The 18823-nt window shown below is 43.5% G+C and overlaps 1 protein-coding gene across 1 annotated transcript in view; it reads left to right on the forward strand.

Moving 5' to 3' along the window:
* The first annotated feature begins 442 nt into the window (after positions 1–442).
* Positions 443–18823, forward strand: part of LOC125947321 (uncharacterized) — an 89822-nt gene continuing 71441 nt past the window's right edge. The window contains exons 1-3 of the mRNA XM_049671779.1: positions 443–452; positions 5334–5357; positions 9032–9424. Coding sequence (XP_049527736.1) covers positions 9163–9424 — 262 coding nt within the window. The 5' untranslated portion in view covers positions 443–452; positions 5334–5357; positions 9032–9162. The remainder of the gene's footprint in view (positions 453–5333; positions 5358–9031; positions 9425–18823) is intronic.

The raw sequence follows: 18823 nt of genomic DNA on the forward strand, positions 1-18823 counted from the left end.
ATATATATATATATATATATATATGCTACGACTTGCAGAAATGCCATTGCAGCAATTTAGGGGGAGGATGTTTTTTTTATACGTCGTGTGAGCTAGGATACAACATGTTTTGTAATTTTATAGATTACGTGGCCGATTTTTTCTTTGTAGCTCTCAAGGCAAATGCATCGGTGTCTTCGCAGGCACAAAACCGTTAGTCAACGACTGTACCGGGTGGAGTAAAGATCTACCATGCGCATTTATTTTTCGCAGATGTTAAACACAAAATGTACAGCGGAAACCTCTGCTGCTCCGCAATACGTCTCGATTCCTGTTTACTAGTACATATAGCTGTAATTTACTTTTGCATAAAAATATACAAAATGAAACCTTACCGAACGTGTCTTTCGTATACACCTACCTGTTTTCAGGTATACACCTACCTGTTGGTATTGTACTTATGGCCATTTCAGGTGAGAGAAAAAAGCTCTTAACTTTAGTTGGCGTATAGGATTGATTGTGCTACCGATAGGAATGAGACGTGAATAAAAATTAGGAATGGGATCGGGTATGTATGCACGATATATGGAATATACGATAAGTTTGCTTTATTGAAAGGGAATATCCGACTAGTTTAGTGGATAGAAATAATGAAGTTTATTAACGAGGAAGGGTGGTTTCAAGTATAATATATCTCTTTGGAATCAGCTTCATTGAAATCTACTTGGCTCTGTGAGAAACAGAATAAATTCTCGACAACTTGACGCACACCGCATACGTATTATGTGCCAAGTTTTTCATTTTCGTTGAATACATACATGTCAGTAAAGATGTTGGCAGACTCACAGCGACTGCTTTTAGTAGTTGATTTCGCAGCTGAATTTCATTCTAACTGGAAGCTTGTGTCATACAAAGGTGCGACGGACGACGAATAGAACAAAGAAAACACTAAACAGCGAATAGTGTACATATTTTTACAGTTGTTACCCATTCGCATGGTAAGCATCAAGGGAAAGTGGTTGGATAGTGATGAATTTGGCAAATGCGGCTGGTCAAATATTATTTCAAAGCGATAAGTTAGCTGGGCAGATATTATTTTTCTTCCTGCGCGTCCTGTATACCAGGCGCTTTTATTTTTTTATCTTCAGGGGATATTTATAAGTCACTTCACGCAGATAGCACAATTCTACTCTTTGAGCTGGATCATTGCATGTAGTGGACAAGATTTGCAAGAGCAATCAAAGTACATAATTCTATCATCAACAAAATTCTACTAATATTAACGTATTATCGATTACTTATCGGCACATACTCCACTTTATTAACTAAGGCAAAATAAATCCCAAGCTGCACGTTAATGTAAACAAGTGCCATTAAAATCAGTTTCACAATGAAGACAAGTGCTGCGACACGCGCCGTCATGCGTGCCGCAGTATTCATCGTTATTTTTTAAATATATTTCTTGGGTATAATCTTTTTTAAACCACTCTGGACAATTTTCACATGAACACCTATGCACTTTACCTCAGTTACCTCAGAACACGTAATAGACTGGAGCTTGCCTCAGAAATTTTGCTCAGCCAACTTTTTTTACGGCATTTAAAGAAAGCCCGCAAGATTGAAAAAAAAAAAGCAAATGACCACGCCTAAGAACTATCGCATTGCAGCGCTCTAAGCCACGTTTCGAGCAAACATAGCCTGCGAGGGCCAGGATGTACGAGAGCTTCTTTCTAGTACTTTTCCAAGCCTGTGCGCATGTGTGAGTTGCAATAGAGGCATCTGAGGAGCTTTCTTGAAAACCTTTGCGAGATCGGCGACTTTTTGTGGGGTCTCTTGCGTCTAATGTGCGGTTTTCTATCTACGACGGAGGGCGGAAGCTTTGCTCCTGCGTAACCACAGGTTAGATTTTCGTTCAAACGGAATCACAACTGCCGATACTGACTCCGTTGGCGAAGTGGCAGCTGTTTCTGGTCTGTGGTCGGTCCGTGTCACTGTGGAGCACGTAGCGTTAGGTTTTCGGCCTGGTCGGTTCTCTGACAGTGGCATGGTTTTCAACGACGGGGGAGCGCACCGCTCACTCACGAAAACGAATTTAAACGGAAGGTGAACAGGTTTTAGAATTTCAAGATTTACGATAGTTTGGAAGGGGAGCTGGGCCACAGTAAAATTAAACTCGTGAAGTTATTTTACGGATTGTGCGCGTAGCATCACCGCAATCGCAGCTAAAATTTTAATCGAAGCTCTACCGCCATTGCGCGCCAAGCGTAAAGGCGAAAGACCGGGTGCGAAGATAACGTCTAAACAGGGGACTCGTGAGCGCTCTATTTTAATCACGCTCCTCGCCGATAGCCACTATGACGTCACGATGGACTTCTGTGTCAGAACCCGTTAACCAATACGAGACCTCTCCTGCAGGCCTGCTGCTCGTTTTTGCTAAGGTGACTTGTGGTCTCTTCTGGCCTTTTAAAATCTGATTTCCGTATTCAGGGCGTGAAACACTATAATTCACTGAAACCTCACTTCTTTCAAAAAGTGTTTCGGCTTAGCTTTGTGTGTAACCTGCAAATGAATATATTAAAATACAACGGATTCACAGTAACATGTCTCGTTGGTCTGAGCGCCTGGTACATGTTGGCACGAACCCTCTTTGTCGGGCCTGGTACGGAAGCATTGGAAAAAAATCTACTGCAGAAGTCAGAGGCAATCACGGTTCAAACCGAGGACCTCCATCACATGAACTTAAGGATTGCATGCGGCGCCATGAAACAACATTTGATAGCGAATTTATTTCCAAGTATTTATCCCCTTTCACGCAGTGCAGCTCGGCTAGGCACAAACGACGCTATACGCATGTCCTCCGTCGTGGTATGGTAGTACCTAGGGAAAGGCAGATTCCGAGAAGTGGAAGCCCCCAGATCTCTCGCTCGCAACTGACGCATTCGAGAAATAAGGTTTCCAGCCTGCCTTTTATTTATCAGAGATGCTGGCGCGTCGTTTCCGCGCGCCACCGTGGAAGGTGCTGACCGGCTGACGCAATGTCAAGCCGATGCTAGCAGTGGCGGCCGCACACTTTGCCGCAGCCCGCGCGCACCTCCGTTAGACCGAAATAAAGTTGCGAGTGCTGCAATGCGATAACGCATGAGCGCAGTCAAGTGTTCAAGCGAAGCTTTATAGGCTCACAACTGTCGGCGGCGGTGGTGGTTGTGTCACGCTAAGAAGTGCGCCGATCCTGGTGATAGTGCAGAAAGGGTCCAAGCTCAATGGTATGTCCCCCTGTGGGCTCGGGGACCCGTAACGCACCCTTGAACTACCCTTGTCACACGTGGGGCCCAAAGACATAAAACCACCAGCCCTTACCATGTCGAGAAAGTGGGGGTAAGCGAAGCTTGTCGTCCCATTCTAGCGTGAGGGCTTCCGAAGCCCAGGCGAAACGACAGCGACGAGCCGGGGACCCCGAGTTGCGGGAGCGCGAAGTTGAGGCCAAATGTCAGCGAAGAGCGGCCGCGCCTAAGTTTAGAGCAAACGAAGCGGAACGCCTGCGACAGTGCAGTTTTTCCACAAGCGGCGCTTACCCCCATTTTCTCGACAGGGGAAGAGCTGGTGTTCTTTTTATTGTTCACAATTCGCGAGCTTTCTTTCAGTGCAGGAATGAAGCACCACGCTTGGCGCGCGTTGCCACAGAAATCTGCATCAGTTGTTTCGGAACCCTCTACAGTTCACCAAAATGCACTTGGCATTACAGTGAATAGTACCAATTTCCATGATTCATCTTGGTAATTAGGTCATTAGGTGGAATATTAAAAGATACTCTGAGGAGTGCCGCCCGACGACAAAAAATGTATCGTTTGTTTCACCAAGCTGTGGTTTATTGCTTTAAAAAATATATTGATGAAATTAGATGAAACACGCGGTACATGCAGGCTAAGGTTTTTTTTTGTTCTACAGAACTTGAAAACAGTAATTTTCAACTTTGTAAGTGGAGTGAGTTAAGTAGAACTTTGGTTAAAGTGCACAATATAAACCTTCCAGGTACGCCAATCTGATGTTATCTTTCGTATAAATTTTAATATTGAGTTCCACTAATTGTCATGTATTTGTTTCAATAAAGCAGTTTCCGTCAGTCTTCACACAGATACACCTTAAAAAGGGCTGCATTTGATAGCCTTTACTACGGTGGCTTCCACTCCTTTCAAACGATTATACAGCCGTTCAAAAACCACCAAATGTTTCGTTGACCAAAATATATTAAACATATTCTAGTTCAACAGGCCCTATAGAACGTGCGGTTAGTTACTTGGACAATATTTAAAAAAATCAAGCACCTTGTTTAAGCTAATGAGCCATTGCAATACTGTCATATAAGGAGGCTATATTTATTTCATGGAAACGGCAACGAAACACTATGTGATTACGAGATGTTAGTTATGTCATACATAAATTACGTTCGCCCACGTGTTAGAAAACGAAATTGAAGGCTTTCATTGCTTAAAATTTGTTCACGTCTTAGAAGAGCTAAGCTGATGCAAGCTGTCATAGTGTCCCGTAGATGTGCAATAAAATACAACGCATATCACATAGCTTTGTCTGGCATGGAAAAATATCTATTGGGCAAGCTGTCATAGTGTCCCGTAGATGTGCAATAAAATACAACGCATATCACATAGCTTTGTCTGGCATGGAAAAATATCTATTGGGCAAATAGTATGTGAATATTTATTGTATAATGGCCCAAGTTTATAACGAATGCCTTGAATCTACTCATATTTTAATTATTTCCACAGAACGGATTACATCCATAATTCGATGCCCTTCAATAGCCCTAGGCTGATGTTCTCTGAAGTCATTATTATAATTTTCAGTAAACGTTATTTACTTAATGCATTGAACCACTGTGATTCACTTTGCAAAGGAGTTTACTTCTTCAAACAACACAGCTGTGGGCAAAACAGTTAGGCTGTCCGCAAGAGGCAGTTATGAAACATTTGGCCCGGTGAGCGTCAACACGGTATTTTGTTGGGATGAATTGTGCACATGACAGGTACGGCCACCATAACGTTCGCACGAGAATAACTGAACAAAAACACATGATAGTACTGCCATTTATTTTCTATCGTCCTCGTGGTAAGGTGATGCTGCCAGAAATGGTCGGCGCTTTGTAATGAGTGTTCACTGACCAGTGGCTTGGATATAACTGTTCCTTCAAATATTTATTTATTTATGCTGTCCTGCGGAATAAATTACCGATGTATGCTATGAAATGAAAAGGCATAACAAATGTTACAGATATATGATGTGGTTGTTTGTCCGAATGCAGTGAGCGCCAGGGCTAAATGACTGATAATTTTTCCCCATAGGAGTTACAGCACACGTAGCCGAAGGTACGTACTTTTTCGCGCTCAACGAGGACGCTGTCCTAATTTTGTAATGGAAGGTAAGTATTAAGCATCATTAAGGCACCCCTCAATTTCATGACTGACAAGTTGGCAGTTCTTACTTCCTGCTCCTGTAGTGCTCAAATAATAAACTCATGGTCGGTAGAATTGTGAAGTGGCTTATGAAAAGAGCAGTGAGGTTCCATACTGCGTGCGTATCTGACGTCTCAGGAAGATAGTTCAACTGTGGCACAGTTCAAAGTATGGCTTCTGTTCATTGGGGAATCCAGCCCAGCGTTATGCCTGTTAGGAGGGAGAATACAGTGCCCTTATATGCATCCTAAATACTTCTCGCTGGATCAAGCAACTGATTGCCTTGGTTTTGAAAAATATATCGCAGAAGAAGACGCAATTATCAAGGTTCATGTTCTGAGCTTGCTATACACTGGTGCTTTTTGAGCCAAGCCAGACTAAGTTTGCCCTCTGAATAAAACAAAACGGGCATAAAGTAGACAGAGTGTGGCAGGCATCGAACTACGTCCGATGCCACACATGACCGCATGCACTCCATTGCGCGAAATAACACTAGGTACGTTCTGACTTTGATGGCTTTTCTATCTCATTCCAGCAGTAGGAACAGCTCAGACCTTAATAAAGCTGTACTATAGCTGGAGTTTTTCGGTGTGTTCGGACACGATGCGCTAAAGTCTTGTACATGACACGTGGACGAATGCTGCAAAGAGAGGAAGCGCTTGTCCTGTGTCCTCGCTCCTCGTCCGTTATATATCAGGGTTGAATAATGCCACCGCTATATTTCCCTTTAATCGATGAATATATTAAGCACCTCGAAAATACGAGATACATGTCTCACAGCCACACTATGAGATGTTGTAAGGACCTTAGACTGCTTTTGGGAATACAATTTTACTCATCGGAATGGGCTCTTGCTTCAATGTCTAAGAATTGCGAATACAGGAGATCGAATGCATTGGTTGAAGTAATAAAATAAGCTAGTTACAATGAACACCTGACTCGGATCTTTTTTCCGGGTGCTTTTATTATCAGGACCTTTATTTTATTGACTAAGTTAGAATAAGCAACGTTGCTGTCGCATACACATATATTAAAATTAAATTATGGGGTTTTACGTGCCAAAACCAGTTCTGATTATGAGGCACGCCGTAGTGGAGGACTCCGGAAATTTAGACCACCTGGGGTTCTTTAACGTGCACCTAAATCTAAGTACACGGATGTTTTCGCATTTCGCCCCCATCGAAATGCGGCCGCCGTGGCCGGGATTCGATCCCGCGACCTCGTGCTCAGCAGCCCAACACCTTAGCCACTGAGCAACCACGGCGGGTCATATATATATATATATATATATATATATATATATATATATATATATAGAGAGAGAGAGAGAGAGAGAGAGATCCGTTGTAGTTTAACAAAAGATCAGTAGGGGCATTGGATCATGACGAAGTATCGAGAGATCATGGGCCATGGTAATTTTGTGGTACCAAGATAGTGATAAATATGTGCTTACTGTTATGACAAAGAAAATGTTAAGACAGAATATATTCAAGGATATTTATTGAGTGTTATATTTCAAGCCTATCATTATGTTCTTGGATTGTAAACTAATGTGCACATGCCATAAGTACGTGAATTATGTAGCCAAAGTTAGTATATATTTATGAACATGTAGCATTGAGAGTAAACAACACAGAAAGAAGAAGGGACACGGTTACACACACGGTCCCTACTTTCGTCTGTGTTTTCTACGCGCAATGCTCCACGTTCATATAGAAAAACTAACAAGCCCAAGTGGAAACCTTATTTAAGACCAAATTTTTCATCACCTAGGCCATGACGTATATTTTTTTGCGCATTCTAAACATTTTGAGCGAAATGTGTTGCACTTTCACATGCACAATGAATGCATTTTGCTCTTATTTTTACATTAGGGCCGCAAAAGTGGCCGGGATTTATAAGAAAAGTGAAGGCCCATGTACTTTACGAAGTTCCATGTACTTTAGGCCCATTTACTCTAGGCGTAAAATCATAAGCTAAGAGAGTTGAAAAGTGAGTATTTTAAGAAAGCTCAGTGAGCGATTTGTTTTGCAGAAACACTAGGAGAAGGTACCAATTTCCACATGATTACATTTATTATTGCCCTAACCAAATTCAATTATTGCAGATGCTTCTTGTTTACATCATTCTTTGACGTTGCGACATCCTGATTGAAGTTGCAAAGTATTTTGAGAAAGTTGCACAATTTGCAGATGTCACATTCTGTAGCTCTACCATTGCTTTTCGGAACCAATATGCTTATTCCCCACAGTGCTGCACATGAATAAATTACTACTACAGAAAAAATTCCGTTCTAGTCGGCGACGAAGCTCATGGGTCGCGTAACAAAAGTATGACATCAGGATGAACACCTACCTCTGCCACCTTCCTCTGCAAGCGCGATGTACTTCAGAAACTGAAGATTTTTCTAAAAAGCCAGAAAAAATTACCACGAAAGATCTTCGCCTACGCGTACAGTAATCGTCAGTGAAGATTTCTTCCTGACGAGTACTTTTCGCCGGGCCTTAGGCATGCGTTTTTGCGGCACTAGTGATAATGTGAAACACATAAGGAAGGAGGTAAAACAATTTCAGGCGATAGTTAAGGCTTGCTAATATATTCTTGTAATTTTCAGTTTTAACTTCACCGTGTGCTATGGGAATTTTGTTGCTTGCTATTTTTGTGCAACATTAAGCTGAGCAGATATGTGTTAATGACGTCTTACGCGTGCCTCGTCCACATTTCCCCCCCATAAGCATTGTGATGCAGTGCAGTGTAAAAGGCGAGAAACGAATGAAAATTGCTTGTTTTTATTTTGCTACAGTGGTTATCCTGTTTGTTGTACAAAAAGGATGACACAAAAGTATAACCCAAGGAAATACCTATCGCTTACAAGAAACCACTGAAGAGTCCTACAAAGGCCGTCGTTACGTTCATAGAGCACAAGCAAGCACAAAAGGCCTCCAGATTGACTCATCCATTGTACAGTGGATGTGCACCCTATGTCCAAGATATAATGATATTATATCTTGGAAATATGGTGCACAAGCAAGCCTATACTATCATGACATCAATATTCAGGATGATACATGTCATTTTACAGGAGCAACGCGATCCGCTCATGACGTAGTTTGCCGGTAAAGGGGATCCCGGTGATGCCATGCCAAATTGTCTGTGAAGTAGAGATGCATGCCCACCGTACCACAAAGTATGTCCAAGTAGTTAGGCACGGCAAACATGCCACAACTCGGTAGCACTATGAATTTGACTGATGCGACTTCGCTGGCCCTCATTGAGATCATTCCTAATAATACCACGACAATTCTCTAAGTGGTGAAATGTAGCTGACGATATTGACGTAGGAAACTTAGCTCCAACAGCAAGTGTTTCAAATTTGACAAAGATTTATTGCTACGCGTATTTATTAGTCCGCTTTGGCTGCTTCCTGCATAGAAATGCAATAAATCGACAAAAAAGTGTCCAATAAAAGATTACATCTACACTTTTACCGTTTATTGGTACTGGTTAGTGCTGCACAATGGTGCTCCTTCGTACTCGCAACTTGTCATTTGATATGAAGTTTATTCATAATTTTTGTTCACCTACAGGGCTCGAGGACTGTCACTATCATCCAATCTTGGAGCAGTACATACCAGCGGCGCAGGAAGTGAGACTAAAAACCGTATATGTTAACATTCGCCGTCGTGTGAATGGCACCGCAATCACTTTTCGATTCAACATGACGCATGGACGACTGATCATAAAGTGCCCCAACGGCACATCGCAAAGCACCGTTTGCTGCAAGTTTGAGTGCACTGACAACGGTTTCAATACCGCCTGCTCCATGCATGTGCAAGGTTCATACGCCTGGTACCAAGCAGTTGTCTCTGACTCACAAAATACCACCCAACATTTCAAGATTTATTTCTATTTTGTCAGCTACAATGAGAAGAGATATCCTGCTGAAATAAGCGTGAATATTCTAAGACCACCTGTTTCACGTAAGTACTGATACATAACTCATATACATACCTTTTAAAAGTAAGTGTAATTTACAGACGCAAATGCCTCTAGATTCAACACTACATCTTGTTGAAGTAGCGCTGTCAAGTTATCACATATGTTAATAACACCAAGATGAGTCGACGTACACTCAAACCAAGGAAAACATAGAGTAAACTTTCTTTTGTTAATTTAAACATTTGTAGTAGTAATAGTAAAAGTGCAAATAAATGAACGTGAAGGAAAATTATTTTTGCCCGACAATCAACTTGTGCCTGGCCCTGCAAGGCTCTATCAGCGGAGCTCCGACGGTTGCTGTACCCTTCGATCCCCTGCCCCTCCCCTTATGCCGCGTTGACTTTCTTTGGTATTTTTACTTTTTATTTATTTTTACAATACAGGCAGAAGCAAGCTGTGGACCCTTACAGGAAGGGCATATAAGAGTTCATAGAACGAGCACTGCTGCAAACAGCATACAGTAGTACATCACAAACTGTGAACAAAGGTTAAAAATGCATTGCGAGACAACAATTAACACTTTAAAGGGCCCCTAAACCACCAAAAGGTCGAAATTTAGTTGTTGTGTTGCAGCTGTGCACGAGTCTACAACGAACACGTAGCCGCGAGAAGTTTTGGAAATGGTGCCGTAATTACGGAGTTACACGCGCTTGATGATCAAAACACGGCCCTCAGCCATTTCGCTCTTTCCTTCGCTGCGCTCCGTTCATCGGCTGGTCTCTCCTCCTCGATGAGTGCTCCTCCAAATGTCACGTGATATACGTCATCGCCATCGCGCTTTTAGAAACACTGTCCACTTCCGGTTAAGGCACGCCCACGTTTACGGCAAACATACCGATGGCGACCCAGCCTTCAGTGCCGTAGAATGTCTGCGGCGCCAGAGGTGTCCATAGTCAGTAGACGCTTTCAAGCCCATTTTTGAGGCGCTTTTTGTCCACTGCCCACAACATCATTGTCTTCTGATGTTGAAAATAAAATGGAAATTGAAATAGTAGACGGCCGTTCGGCCGGCGCACCGCCCACTGCACAACCAATGGGCCAATCGACGACCGCGAAGCTGCGCGCCTCCGCCACCGGTGACGCGGACATCGGCTACAGCTTCTGTTCCAAGCAAAATAATTTCCGATAGATAAAGTGATACGTAGATTGTACATCTTATAAAAAAGATATCCACTGTCGAACGTTCATTAAGCACTAACGAGGGCTTTGATACTTGTCGAGCTCAGCTGCTGTGCACGGCTACTGACGGCATACGACCGCCTCGGCTGTGCTCGCATCGCAGCCGACGGCACTGCTACTATAAGCGTATTTTCTTCTTTGTGTACAATTATTGCGAAGAGTGACAACAACAGTAAGAAAATATTGCGGCTTGTGAGCGTCGGCGATTCATTCCGAAGCGCCGTCCGTTTTAGCTTTGAAGTGAACCAGAGAAGGCCTAGCGACGATATCGGAGCCGTCGAGCGACCAACGGCGTTGAGGCTGCCGCACTTATGGGCCCCGGTCTCATCCCCTCCACGGCAAGAAAATCTCGCCGTTCGCGAGCAAAACTGCCGTCGAACGGCGGCCCGCAAATGGCAAACGGCGTGCGGCGAGTTACCGTGCCGGTAACGTGGACGGGCCTTCGCCGCGACTTAGCGCTTCTCGGCGACCCGCTGTTGGTGCCGTGCCGCTATGGACCCTGCGTTTCACGCACGTCTAGAAAGGCCAACACTGTCGCACTTTGTTCGCGCAGTTAATCAGATCGCTAAGCACGACTGTGCCGGAGCGTGAGCGATTTGGCACTTGCGTTGTGAGCTGTAATTACCGATTTGTAAGTGCGCACAAGCGAGCAACACGAGGAAGAGCCGGGAGCGCCCGTACCTGCTAGCCGACCAACCGGAAGTCGTAGGTTCTTGTTCGACCAATCGACATCATCTCCCCCGATGACATCACCAGATGCACCCTGGTGACGTCATGACAGCCACTGGGGATACCTAAGGCCCGGAGAGGAGCACGGCATTGTGTTTTGATTTCGTGGCGCGCCCACGGCGCGTAGCGCTGCCGCGTTTGGCATCCTTGATCGTGACGGCATTCTAAACTCTATGCGCGTGTTTACTTGAAATGTTCAAAACATATTGGAGGCGGTTTAGGGGCCCTTCAATAATTTCTGACAACAAATGCACCAATAGAATTATTGCAGCCTTTGCAATAAAAGGCAAAAGTACAGCACAGCAGTATATAGGGCACAACAATGGTCGCCCGGTAAACCATGGCAATAGATGCTCCGCACAAATTGTTACAGCTCCTGAAAACAGTAACCAAAAAAAAAATGGCAGAGTACATCATGGCGTTATTACGTTAAAAACTGTTATGAAGCATACATATAGGCACTGCGTTCCAATCTCTCAACGTTTGAGGGAATAAAGAAAACATAAAGGTGTTAATTCCTGCTCTAAATGATGTTATCAATTCAGCATGACAATTTACGCTTGGTTGTTTGAGTTGCTGTTTTTCAAATGACAGGCAAGCCTTATTCTTAGAATCCTATAACTTTGGGCCATCCGAGTAGTTTGGGCGTCCGTCATACGGTATTTATTAAAGATGAAGCAGATAGATTTCCCGTGAGTCATTTTCAGAGCATGAATGTTTTTTCGCAGTGTGAGAGTGGCAAATCGTATTTGCGTAATTGACATCGGGTGTAATGATCGACGCATAGGCCAAGAACATCACAGGAGCTGTGGCTTGCCGGAGTTTATACCCGAGGAAGCAAAACTTGCGCACTGCTGCTCCACATTTGCGAGCGACGTGTTTATGCGACTGAGTTTCTTAGGTAGCGTCGCGCCATAGTACTTATTTTGAATTGCTTCTATGAACAGTAGAAATAAGGCCGTATATGGAAACGATTAATTATAGAGAGGTTTAGTTCGTCCGCAAACTTTTTACCTTTTGCAGATTACAGGGTTGCCAGAGGCGTAAACATGATTCACCGGGTTGTTGGCGCCAGCTTGTGGCGCAGAACTCAAGCGCACAGAGATCTTATATTGCAGTAAACAAGTGTATTCTACTTTGATTCTTGTTTAAATTCTACAGTGGCGCCCCCCATACTCCGCTGGTGGGCGCCACTGTAGCTTGCGGTATAATGACGCGCGCGCGCGCTCCGCTCCTCTCATTCTCCTCCCGCAACGCATGGTAAATATAACGGTAGCTACGTACCTCAACCTAACGGAAACGACGAACTGAAAACTAATAGGAACTTTAGTCGACCCCATGGCTGCTTCGCATACTACTCGGGGTTCCCGTACGGGAAGATGGTGTAATGTTTTAATTGTATTTTTTGCCAAAAACATTTATGAAAAACCAAAACGTGCCTATAAGGCATCGTGGTTAGGCGAACCGTGAAAACATCTCGCTACCAGCGTTCAGTAATCTGGTATTAGGTAATCGACATTGCGTATACCAGAATACCTGACGCGCTAGAACTCTCATTTATGTGTTTCTGGTAATAGTCGTGTATACCGTTTCGCCGGTGTTTAGCTTCATATGCCATTGGTTGCATCATCGAATAATCTTGCAAGGCATATATTCAAGAGCAGATGCTTGACTTAGCTAGAAATGTATATAAACATGACACAATCGTCAGTGAACAATCTTATTGACGCAGTTTCAAGAACAACGTTAACAATATCAATGATGTGCACTATGAAAAGGAACAAGCTGAAAACACTTATATGAGGAACGTCAAAAGTAACCGGAAGTTCGGATTAGCAGCTAGCGTTTATACTGACCAAAATTGAACTACGTGACACATAAGCAAGATCGCAATTCAAAAGAAATGCTAGAAGATCGGTATTCTTAAGTTTAAATATGAGCTTTGTGTGATGAACCAGAGGAAAGGCTTTCTTAGAATAAAAAAATGACGTCAACCTTGCTGCATTTATCACATATTTATTTGTTCATTCATTTATTTACAAAATACTGCATATCTATGTGGGCCCAAGCAGGAGGGGTAAAATTACAAAAAATAATCATACGTTTGAATAAATTTTTCAGGAATCATTCAGAATAAAAGTAACAAAACGCTCACATCTCTGTTGCGAAATTAACAGATCAAAAACTACCACATGTATTGAGTGAATGCTGTTTAACAATGATAATGGTCGTGCGTTTCATTCTTCAGTAGTATGGGGGAAAAATTTAAATTTGAAAGCTTTAGTTCATGTTTGATACGGAGTTAAATATTCAGAGTGGTGATGCCTGGTTAGTCTTGTAGTTAATGGACACGTATATGAGCAGGATGAATGGAGAGTTTGCTCTTGCTATTTTTTAGAAAAAAAAAGGGCAAGTTCGCACTCGGTCGTACAAAGCTTAGGCACAGCGAAACTGTTGATCCTCAAGTTTACTGACTGCTACTGCTACGTATTAACTTGGTTGCTGCTAGGTCTTAACCTGGTGTAACTTAACTACGCATGTAGGGAAGGTATTCTCGAGCGATCATTATCGGAAATGCCTTTCCTTTCGCGACATTGCGCGTGACTAGCGCTGCACGCGCCGGCGCCTACGAGCGACAGCGTTCCTGGCATGCCACAAACGCAGGCAGGCTAACCAAGGTTGGCACAGTGCCAAGAACGCTGTTGCTTGCCGACGCCGAACGCCTTGGACGCTAGCCGCTCGATATCAATCAGATAGCTTCGCTATGTCTTAAGCTTTGCGCGGTCTAGTGCAAGCTTTCACCTTTTTTTTCTCTCCTGGCTCAGCGCCCCGCGGAGAGAACAGAGGCGGGGGTCGGGAAGGGAGGGAGCTGGCGAGGAGGAGACCGCGTGCGCATGCGCCGCGCCGCCCTCCTGGGTGTCGCCGCCCTCCTGGTTGCTATGGCCACGACGCGGCAGTTTCTAAATATGGAACACGAACTACACATTACGGCTGGCTTAAACAGCTTCTCTGTTAAAAGAAAAAGCTTCCGCCATAGTTATATGTCCGTATACCATGATTGTGAATGATAGTTGTTGGTGAGTCAGTTATTCGGTACTTGGAAAAAAATAATCCGAACTGTTTTCCGCTGAATCATTTCTAGTGCAATAATATTGTGTTTATTAAGTGGATCCCAGATGGTGCAAGCGTATTCTATTTGCGGACAAATGAGTGATCTGTATGCACGAAGTTTGGTTTCCGCGGGCACGTACCTCTTTCAATTTATGCCGCAGAATACAGAGATTTCAAAATGAGGCAGCACATGCATTAGAGATATGAGAATTCCCACTTAGATTGTTTGTAACTATCACACCCAAATGTCTATATTCATTTATTTTAACCATAGGATGAGTAGAATGACTGTAGGAAAACATTTACTTATGTCATTTCTTGGTTATCAGCATGTATACTGTTTTTTCTTCGTTCAACTTCATGTCCCATTGTGTACACCATCAATAAATGTTATGAAGGTTAGTATTCAAAATTTCTCATGAAATAAAATGCAGTCGTGTACAAAAACATAAATTGTACTGGTTTAGTAGTATCGTTAACAATATCTGTAATAAAAAATCAAAACAAGAGGGGTCCCAGTACGCTACTTTTGTGGTACCCGGGAAGTAACTGGCAAACGACACGAGTGGTGACCATTAACCCTTTCCCTGACAAGCTTTTTCCTGCTGACATAGCCCATGCAGGTTCAATGTTTTCTTTCATTCTTGTTTTTTTTTTACGTGCATGATCAGTGGATATTTCATGCATAACACATATAAGGGTGTTCTTCGTCGCCGTTTTGTCATATTTCACTATTTGTGAACACTTCATAATTTCCTTGGTGTGTTATCATAGTTCAGATGGACAGACATGTCATGCCAGCCATGGCCAGCACTGCTCCGGAGAAATTTTATGCTACACTGAAACTGGTTCTCCGTAGCCTGTTTCTTCCAATTCATAATCCATCAAGTATTCATAAATCTTTCTGCCTGTCAAAGTGTGGATGGATACAGCACTGGTTCACCATGGCTTCCCTGCCCTGACAGAGTGACAGAGCATTGAAACATTCATTCGACCAGCAGTAAGCAATTTACTTACAAGGTATTTGTGGGTTTCGATTACATCTCCATAGATGTCACAACCAGCACACCATGACAGTTTTTGCATGAGTTGCATCTGGAGAGACAGGGAGTGCGCTGAAAACACAAAACGAGAATACTTGTGAGTGGCATCAAAGACTTCACAGAAACCCACTGTATGCGGTTTTCCAAGTAGGCGGAAACCTAGTTTATTATAAAAGACAGGAGCCCAATGTATTTTAGCTTGAACAATAACTTTTGCTGTCAAACAACGTCAAACCCGTTTCGAAAGTCCAAAAACCTTACGTCAGCTTGACCAGACTTGTCGATAACACTTGCAAAATTGTGAATTACTGTGGTTAGTTGGGTGACCGTAGAAAAGGCCTTCCTAAAACCACGTTGAAAACAAGGAAGAATGTTCTTATGTGTTAAAAACGTGGTTATGTAATTAGCAACAATGTGTTCAAGCATCTTGCAGCACGATAAAGTTATAGATAAATGAAAAGATTTTGAAATCAGCGCAGTGTCACCTTTCTTTAGTGTGGGCACCACACGCGCCGTTCGCCAGTCAAATGGCAGATCCGTAGGTGATATGGATGCGCGAAAAATGCATACAAAGAACGGGGCGTACATTTCAACGTAGCGACGAAGGAACGCATTTGGAAGGCCATCATGACCAGGTGATGCTGTAGTCTTCAAGTTAAAAAGCATAACCACAACGCCTCGTAGTGACACAATATCCTCGAGATCAGAGTGCGATACAAAGGTAACACTGACTGTTTAAGAATGGACGAAAAACGCGCTCTGAAAATCTAAGGTAAAATGTTCCGCAATGGTTTCCTTGTCAACAAACCGAACAACATCGAGTTCTATATGCGAATCTATGCCCCACCGAAGCTAATTGGGTTAAAGAAAGAAATATTTGAATAAATATTTGTTGTAAAGGCTAAATATATTCCTATCATTTAAATATTCAGTGATATTGTTAGCTGTGATGTACACCTGTAGCTTACAAGAATAGGAAGTGAGATATATATCAGATGCTAATTTGAGACCAGTGACTTGTCACCTGTTTTCAATACTATCAAAATTTGTTATTTTTCTATCACTGACAACGCGAGATGAAAAACAAGGAAGCGCGAAGATAATCACAGGAAAATTAGCACCAAACTCACCGTATCGAAGTAGAACCACATCAGGAATGTTTTCTGGAGCTGGCGAACATTTTATCTAAGTTCAAAAGCATAGACAGCATGCCTGATACTGAGACTGATCAGTTTCAAGATGACGTGCAGATGATTGACGCATGCACCGTAGTGAGTGTTAAAAATGCTCTGAAAGAACAAATTGGAATACCCTGGAATATACTTTCTATAAAGTGGGTACCGTCATGCAACACTCCATCAACGCCTTCGTTTCTTTTAGGCGCACGTATGACCAGAACTTTTCAGGAGCTGTTCAGATAACGTTCGGGAGCGTATGCTGAAATTTGTTTCCCTTAGCAGTGCTAAGAGACTCGTTAAGAAATGTCTGATTTGGTCGGATATTGCTGTGAAAGCGACCAAATACTTCAGTCTCTTTTTCTGGCGAAATATAATGCGTGTTATCCGAGTGTTATTTTACTGTTATTTGTTTTATTTTGTACCATATTCTCGATGCAGTAAATGTATTATTGCATAAATTTAGTTAATAGCTTTGAAACGGCCAATATCACGAGAAGCTGCCAAGCTTAAAATCAAGGCCAGTGTAAAACGCTTTAACTATTCGCGCCTAAAAAAATCTTAACGATAACCGTTTTTATAGGAGAACTAGTACGTACTCACAGAAAACATGAAAACTTCATCACGTAGTGGTGGGAAATACCGGGTTTGTTTGACACACAATAAAGAATGTCCGCACAGCCGCTTACAAAAAAAGAAGACCAAGTATATAGGACGAACTACCTTTATCTGTCGATCTCTTAACCACTCGCTGCAAGTTCTTGCACAACAGCAGGTCCAGTACGCACGGAACATGCACAGTATGAACACGAGAAGCAAAAGTATCGTACCAATCCACACCTGGTATATCAATCTAGAGCACTGCGCGGGCCGATTTCTTCAGCCCGGGCCCGGCCCGGGCCCGTTTTTACGTTGTGCTGCCCGCCTGAGCCCGACCAAAAGCTTTATGGCGAGACCCGGGCCCGGCCGCACCCGGAAATAATCTACGTTTCCCACCCCGCCCCCCCCCCCCCCCTTCTTTAACTTAGGCCTGAGCTCTGCTCGAAACCGGCCCGAACCCGGCCTGAAACGTACCCCAAAAGACATTGAGCGTCAAGCTCGAGCCCATCCTGGTCTTGTAATGGTTAGACAAGTGATGGCTAAAAAATAAAAAAAAACGCTGGCTGTAGTGAACCATAGCTCGAGGCTCAAAGCGATTGCGTCATTTTGCCAGAGCACACGACCAGCCTGCCAAGGCTATTCGTTATTTCATTTCCTTGCTACTGACACCTTTCTCTCATTTGAGTCTTGCTGTTCCTGTATGGGAAGTAAACGATTGCTCTGAATTTACTTCCCATAATTGTATTCACGATGTCGATTATATAACACGTGAAGGCGCTTGCAAGTGAACTTCTAGTTCCACGGAGAGAGTAGGATTGCTCTTTCCCAACCGAAATTGTGCGAGGGCGCTGCGAGCGAACTGGATTGGGGCCGAGACGTGCTCCGCGGCATATACAACGTACTTTCGCTGCGGGCGCCGATGCCGATTGCGCATAGTACGCTCTTAAAATAGTGTTTCACTTCAACTGCAAATTTATGTTTACACCATTTTCCCAAAAATATATATTTGAGGCACGGATTATAGAACGCGAAGTCTTCAATTTTGCTGTCGTTGTCAAGCACGTCGTCTTCTAGCGAGCGCGCGTTCGCTACGCGGACGCTGGCGGACGCCCAGTTCTTTTTTCGCGGAATGCCTGTGCAGTACATTTTTTTAAATGTTGTAGTTGATTTGGTGTGCCCATGACTCCCGACGGCCGGCGCAGCTTCCAGCTGCACCGATCTACCATGTTTTTCAGAGTCGAGATGCGCGAGGATAACTCGCTGCACGTTACATGCACACCATCAGAAAGTCCGAGCCCGACCCGGGCCGTGTCAGAAAACTCAAGCCTGGCCCGGGCCCGGGTCAAACAGCACTTGACGTGCTCTAGCCCTGCCCGTGTCCATGAAACAAACTGCCCTACCCGGCCGGGCCCGCGGGTAAGCCCGAGCCCGTGCAGTGCTCTATATCAATCAATCAATAAATATTTATTTGACGACGATATCAAATACGAGATCGATATAAGTACACATTCGGAGCTCACGAAGTAAGAAGTGTCGAGGGAAC

Source organism: Dermacentor silvarum, chromosome 8 (genome assembly GCF_013339745.2).
Source record: "Dermacentor silvarum isolate Dsil-2018 chromosome 8, BIME_Dsil_1.4, whole genome shotgun sequence".
NCBI lineage: Eukaryota > Metazoa > Arthropoda > Arachnida > Ixodida > Ixodidae > Dermacentor > Dermacentor silvarum.